General features: G+C 43.2%; 1 protein-coding gene across 1 annotated transcript; it reads left to right on the top strand.

Moving 5' to 3' along the window:
* Positions 1 to 1,193: 1,193 nt before the first annotated feature.
* Positions 1,194 to 1,793, top strand: LOC307061108 (high mobility group protein B3-like; the record flags this gene model as incomplete). The annotated part of the gene is made up of 1 exon (XM_079716095.1): positions 1,194 to 1,793. The coding sequence occupies one exon, from the start codon at positions 1,194 to 1,196 to the stop codon at positions 1,791 to 1,793; it is 600 nt and encodes a 199-aa protein (XP_079572221.1).
* Positions 1,794 to 7,768: the final 5,975 nt, after the last annotated feature.

The raw sequence follows: 7,768 nt of genomic DNA, 5'->3' as shown, positions 1-7,768 counted from the left end.
GACACGGGTTCGTGCCCCGGTCTGGGAAGATCCCACATGCCGCGGAGCGGCTAGGCCCGTGAGCCATGGCTGCTGGGCCTGCGCGTCCAGAGCCTGTGCTCCGCAACGGGAGAGGCCACAGCAGTGAGAAGCCCACGTAATGCAAAAAAAAAAAAAAAAAAAAAAAAAAAAAAAAAAAATGGCTTAAAGACTTAAATATAAGACATAATACCATAAAAATCCTGGAAGAGAACATAGGCAAAACATTCTGTGACATAAATTGTAGCAAGATTTTCTTAGATCAGTCTCCCAAGGCAAAAGAAATAAAAGGAAAAATAAACAAATGGGACCTAATCAAACTTAAAAGCTTTTGCATAGCAAAGGAAACCATGAACAAAATGAAAAGACAACCTATAAACTGGGAGAAAATATTTGCAAGCGATGTGACTGACATGGGATTAATATCCAAAATATACAAACAGCTCATACAAATCAATATTGAAAAAACAAACAACCCAATCAAAAAATGGGCAGAAGAGCTAAAAAGACATTTCTCCAAAGAAGACATACAGATGGCCAATAGGCACAGAAAAGATGTTCAACATCAGTAATTATTAGAGAAATGCAAATCAAAACTACAATGAGTTATCACCTCACACCTGTCAGAATAGCCATCATCAAAAAGTCTACAAATAATAAATGCTGTACAGGGTGTGGAGAAAAGGGAGCCCTCTTATACTGGGAATGTACATTGGTACAGTCACTATAGAAAACAATATGGAGGTTCCTTAAAAAAATAAAATTAGAGCTACCATATGATCCAGCAATACACTCCTGGGTATGTATCCAGGAAGAAAAAAAACGCTAATTCAAAAAGATACATGTGGGCTTCCCTGGTAGCGCAGTGGTTGAGAGTCCGCCTGCCGATGCAGGGGACGCGGGTTCGTGCCATGGTCCTGGAAGGTCCCACGTGCCGCAGAGCGGCTCGGCCTGTGGGCCATGGCCGCGCTAAGCCTGCGCGTCCGGAGCCTGTGCTCCGCAACGGGAGAGGCCACAGCGGTGAGAGGCCCGCGTACCGCAAAAAAAAAAAAAAAAAAAAAACCCAAAAAACAAAAACAAGGCAGCTCTCGTGGAGGCAGCTAGCGCGAGGCTGTGGAGAGCTGAGCCGCGCGTCGTGCCCTGCGCTGCCCAGACTAGCGAACAATACAGTCAAGATGGGTAAAGGTGATCCCAAGAAACCAAAGGGCAAGATGTCTGCTTATGCCTTCTTTGTGCAGACGTGCAGAGAGGAACATAAGAAGAAAAACCCCGAGGTCCCTGTCAATTTTGCAGAATTTTCCAAGAAATGCTCTGAGAGGTGGAAGACAATGTCTGGGAAAGAGAAGTCTAAATTTGACGAAATGGTAAAGGCAGATAAAGTGCGCTATGATCAGGAAATGAAGGATTACAGACCAGCTAAGGGAGGCAAGAAGAAGAAGGTCCCGAATGCTCCCAAGAGGCCACCGTCTGGATTTTTCCTGTTCTGTTCTGAATTCCGCCCCAAGATAAAATCTACAAACCCTGGCATCTCTATGGGGGATGTGGCAAAGAAGCTGGGCGAGATGTGGAATAATCTGAGTGACAGCGAGAAGCAGCCATACATCAACAAGGCAGCAAAGCTGAAGGAGAAATACGAGAAGGATGTCGCAGAGTATAAGTCTAAAGGGAAGTTTGATGGCGTCAAGGGTCCTGCTAAAGTTGCCCGGAAAAAGGTGGAAGAGGAAGAGGAAGAAGACGAGGACGAAGAAGAGGAGGAGGAGGAGGAGGATGAATAAAGAAAACCTGTTGATGTGTCTCCTTGTGAATACCTTAGAGTAGGGAGGCACCGTGATTGACACACGTCTCACACGGGACGTGTCTGCTGCCCTTGTTAGGTTTAATTACCCAGTTGGATCATGATCATATCGTAGTCTCTCAAAGTGCTCTAGCAATTGTCAGTGGTTTACATGGAGTGGCCATGGGTGTCTGGAGCACCCGGAAACTGTATCAAAGTTGTACATATTTCCAAACATTTTTAAAATGAAAAGGCTCTCGTGTTCTCCTCACTCTGTGCACTTTGCTGTTGGTGCGACAAAGAATTTAAAGATGTTTCTGGCATTTTCTTTTTTTTTTTTAATTTGTGAGGTGGTGTGTTAACTCTATGGTCATTGGCTAGGAATCCCGAGTTCTCAGCTATATGTATCTATAGTTTGTAAAAAGAACAAAGCAACCGAGACACACTCTTGACGCTCTTTGCTTGGTGTGGAGGCTGTAGAGAGCAATGCCTTCCAGAGGGGCCGTAGCTCAGGGCGTGCACTGTGGGGCTGGACCTGTGGACACTGCAGTGGGCATCCATTTAGCTTCAGGTTGTCTTGTTTCTGTATATAGAGACATAGCATCCCGCTGCCATTCTTAGCTGTGGAAAAGCGGGGGGCGGGGGGTCAGCTGGCATGAGAAGTGTTTTTGGATCCTTTTTAGTTGAAGTGGTAGTTTTAAACTGTTTTTTAAACAAACCATAGGAGTCTTCATTGTCAGCAAAGCCAAGAGCCACTGTATTGATAAAAGTTCAAGAACCTTCTTACTAAACACGATCTGCAATGTTCTATGATTTTTTTGTATGTTTAAAATGTTGAAATGTTTTTGAAGTTAAATAAACGGTATTATGTTTGTAAAACAAAAACAAAAACAAAAAGATACATGCTCCCTGATGTTCACAGCAGCACTATTTAGAATAGCCAAGACATGGAAGCAACCCAAGTGCTTATCAAGAGACAACAGGCCGAGGGAGCCGGAGGAAGATGGCGGAAGAGTAAGACGCGGAGATCACCTTCCTCCCCACAGATACATCAGAAATTCATCTACACGTGGAACAACTCCAACAGAACACCTACTGAACGCTGACAGAAGACCTCAGACCCCCCAAAAGGCAAGAAACTCCCCACATACCTGGGTAGGTCAAAAGAAAAAAAGAATAAACAGAGACAATAGGATATGGACGGGACCTGCACCAGTGGGAGGGAGCCGTGAAGGAGGGAAGGTTTCTACACACTACAAGCCCCTTCGAGGGCGGAGACTGCAGGTGGCGGAGGGGGAAAGCTTCGGAGTAGCGGAGGAGAGCACAGCAACAGGGGTGTGGAGGGCAAAGCAGAGAGATTTTGGCACAGAGGATCGGTGCCCTCAGGCACACACCAGCCCGAGAGACTTGTCTGCTCGGCCGCCAGGGCGGGCGGGGCTGGGAGCTGAGGCTCGGGTATCGGCTTTCAGTCGGAGCGCAGGGAGAGGTCTGGGGCTGGCGGCAGGAAGAGACCCTGAAGGGGTTAGTGCTAGCCCGGAGGGAGTCTGGGGAAAGGGTCTGGAGCTACCGGAGAGGCAAGAGACTTTTTTCCCTTTTGTTGCCTGGTGCGCGAGGAGAGGGCATTCCCCTCCCTCCCCTCTGCCTGAGTGAGCCAGAGCCCCCGAATCAGCGGCTCCTTTAAACCCGTCCTGTCTGAGCGAAGAACGGACGCCCTCCGGCGACCTACGCGCAGAGGCGGGGCCAGGTCCAAGGCTGAGACCCGGGAGCTGTGAGAGCAGAGACAGGGAAATCTCTCTGTGCAGCCTCCGAGGCAGCGGAATAAGCTCCACGGTCCATTTGATGTGCCCTGCGTCTGTGGAGTGCATGAATGGACAGCGAATCATCCCAAATTGAGGAAGTGGACCTTGAGGACAAGATTTAAGACTTTCCCCCCCCTTTTTTTTTCCTCTTTTTACAACGAATTATCTCAAATTAAGGAGGTGGACTTAGCAAGATTTCAGACTTTTCGCCCTTTTCCTCTTTTTACAACGAATTATCCCAAATCGAGGAGGTGGACTTGGAGAGCAAGATTTTTGATTTTTCCCCCTGCTCTCTTTTTGTGAATGTGTATGTGTAATCTTCTGTGTAAGATTCTCTCTGTATAGCTTTGCTTCCACCATATGTCCCAGGGTTCTTTCGGTCCGTGTTTTTTTTCAATAATTACTTTTTAATTTTAATAACGCTACTATATTTCATACTTTATTCTATTTTACTTTACCTGCTCTTTCTTTTTTTCCTCCCTTCCCTTCCTCCCTCCCTCCCTCCGCTCCTCCTTTCCTTCTTTCTTTTTCTTTCCTCTATCCCTCCCTCCCTCCCACCCTTCTTCTTTCGACTTTCTTTTTCTTTCCTTCCTCCCTCCCTCCCTCCCTCCTGTCTTTCTTTCTTTCTTTCCTTCCTCCCTCCCTCCCTCTCTTCTTCCATTCACTCTTCCTTTTGCTTTCATTCCTCCCTCCCTCCCTCCTTTCTTTCCTTTCTTTCCATCCTTCCTCCCTCCCTCCTTTCTTTCTTTCTTCCTTCCTTCCTTCCTTACTTCCCTTCTTCCTTTCTTTCAATCTCTCTTTCTTTCTTCTACTAATTCTTTCTTTCTACTTTTTCTCACTGTTATTCTGAGCCGGGTGGATGAAAGGCTCTTGGTGCTGCAGCCAGGAGTTAGTGCTGTGCCTCTGAAGTGGGAGAGCCAACTTCAGGACACGGGTCCACAAGAGACCTCCCAGCTCCACATAATATCAAGCAGCGAAAATCTCCCAGGGATCTCCATCTCAACACCAGCACCCAGCTTCAGTCAACGACCAGCAAGCTACAGTGCTGGTCACCCTATGCCAAGCAACTAGCAAGGCAGGAACACAACCCCACCCATTAGCAGAGAGGATACCTAAAAACATAATAAGGCCACAGGCACCCCAAAACACACCACCAGACGTGGACCTGTCCACCAGAAAGACAAGATCGAGCTTCAACCACCAGAACACAGGCATTAGTCCCCCCCACCAGGAAGCCTACACAACCTACTGAAACAACCTTAGCCACGGGGGACAGACACCAAAAACAACGGGAACTACGAATCTGCAGCCTGCAAAAAGGAGACCCCAAACACAGTAACATAAGCAAAATGAGAAAGCAGAAAAACACACAGCAGGTGAAGGAGCAAGATAAAAACCTACCAGACCTAACAAATGAAGAGGTAATAGGCAGTCTACCTGAAAAAGAATTCAGAATAATGATAGTAAAGCTGATCCAAGATTCTATTTCCCAGATCCAAAATCTTGGAAATAGAATAGACAATATGCAAGAAACAGTTAACAAGGACCTAGAAGAACTAAAGATGAATCAAGCATCGATTAAAAACACAATAAATGAAATGAAAAATACTCTAGATGGGATCAATAGCAGAATAACTGAGGCAGAAGAACGGATAAGTGAGGTGGAAGATAAAATAGTGGAAATAACTGATGCAGAGAAAAATAAAGAAAAAAGAATGAAAAGAACAGAGGACAGTCTCAGAGACCTCTGGGACAACATTAAACGCACCAACATTCGAATTATAGGGGTTCCAGAAGAAGAAGAGAAAAAGAAAGGGACTGAGAAAATATTTGAAGAGATTATAGTTGAAAACTTCCCTAATATGGGAAAGGAAATAGTTAATCAAGTCCAGGAGGCACAGAGAGTCCCATACAGAATAAATCCAAGAAGAAATACGCCAAGACACATATTAATCAAACTGTCAAAAATTAAACACAAAGAAATCATATTAAAAGCAGCAAGGGAAAAACAACAAATAACACACAAGGGAATCCCCATCAGGTTAACAGCTGATCTCTCAGCAGAAACTCTACAAGCCAGAAGGGAATGGCAGGACATAATTAAAGTGATGAAGGAGAGAAACCTGCAACCAAGATTACTCTACCCAGCAAGGATCTCATTCAGATTTGATGGAGAAATTAAAACGTTTACAGACAAGCAAAAGCTGAGAGAGTTCAGCACCACCAAACCAGCTTTACAACAAATGCTAAAGGAACTTCTCTAGGCAAGAAACACAACAGAAGGACTATACCTACAATAACGAACCCAAAGCCATTAAGGAAATGGGAATAGGAACATACATATCAATAATTACCTTAAATGTAAATGGACTAAATGCTCCCACCAAAAGACACAGAGTGGCTGAATGGATACAAAAACAAGACCCATATATATGCTGTCTACAAGAGACCCACTTCAGACCTAGAGACACATACAGATTGAAAGTAAGGGGATGGAAAAAGATATTCCATGCAAATGGAAATCAAAAGAAAGCTGGAGTAGCAATTCTTATATCAGACAAAATAGACTTTAAAATAAAGACTATTAGAAGAGACAAAGAAGGACACTACATAACGATAAAGGGATCGATCCAAGAAGAAGATATAACAATTGTAAATATTTATGCACCCAACATAGGAGCACCTCAATACATAAGGCAAATACTAACAGCCATAAAAGGGGAAATCGACAGTAACACAATCATAGTAGGGGACTTTAACACCCCACTTTCACCAATGGACAGATCATCCAAAATGAAAATAAATAAGGAAACACAAGCTTTAAATGATACATTAAACAAGATGGACTTAATTGATATTTATAGGACATTCCACCCAAAAACAACAGAATACACATTTTTCTCAAGTGCTCATGGAACATTCTCCAGGATAGATCATATCTTGGGTCACAAATCAAGCCTTGGTAAATTTAAGAAAATTGAAATTGTATCAAGTATCTTTTCCGACCACAATGCTATGAGACTAGACATCAATTACAGGAAAAGATCTGTAAAAAATACAAACACATGGAGGCTAAACAATACACTACTCAATAATGAAGTGATCACTGAAGAAATCAAAGAAGAAATTAAGAAATACTTAGAAACAAATGACAATGGAGACACGACGACCCAAAACCTATGGGACGCAGCAAAAGCAGTTCTAAGGGGGAAGTTTATAGCAATACAATCCCACCTTAAGAAACAGGAAACATTTCGAGTAAACAACCTGACCCTGCACCTAAAGCAATTAGAGAAAGAAGAACAAAAAACCCCCAAAATTAGCAGAAGGAAAGAAATCATAAAGATCAGATCAGAAATAAATGAAAAAGAAATGAAGGAAACGATAGCAAAGATCAACCAAACTAAAAGCTGGTTCTTTGAGAAGATAAACAAAATTGACAAACCATTAGCCAGACTCATCAAGAAAAGAAGGGAGAAGACTCAAATCAGTAGAATTAGAAATGAAAAAGGAGAAGTAACAACTGACACTGCAGAAATACAAAAGATCATGAGAGATTACTATAAGCAACTCTATGCCAATAAAATGGACAACCTGGAAGAAATGGACAAATTCTTAGAAATGCACAACCTACCAAGACTGACTCAGGAAGAAATAGAAAATATGAATAGACCAATCACAAGCACTGAAATTGAAACTGTGATTAAAAATCTTCCATCAAACAAAAGCCCAGGACCAGATGGCTTCACAGGCGAATTCTATCAAACATTTAGAGAAGAGCTAACACCCATCCTTCTCAAACTCTTCCAAACAATATCAGAGGAAGGAACACTCCCAAACTCATTCTACGAGGCCACCATCACCTTGATACCAAAACCAGGCAAGGATGTCACAAAGAAAGAAAACTACAGGCCAATATCACTGATGAACATAGATGCAAAAATCCTCAACAAAATCCTAGCAAACAGAATCCAACAGCACATTAAAAGGATCATACACCATGATCAAGTGGGGTTTATTCCAGGAATGCAAGGATTCTTCAATATACGCAAATCAATCAATGTGATACACCATATTAACAAGTTGAAGGAGAAAAACCATATGATCATCTCAATAGATGCAGAGAAAGCTTTCGACAAAATTCAACACCCATTTATGATAAAAACCCTGCAGAAAG

This window comes from Hyperoodon ampullatus, assembly GCF_949752795.1.
Source record: "Hyperoodon ampullatus genome assembly, chromosome: 12".
Classification (NCBI taxonomy): Eukaryota; Metazoa; Chordata; class Mammalia; order Artiodactyla; family Ziphiidae; genus Hyperoodon; species Hyperoodon ampullatus.
The sequence above is the reverse complement of the archived record's forward strand: the minus strand, read 5'-3'. Positions and strand labels throughout refer to the sequence as shown.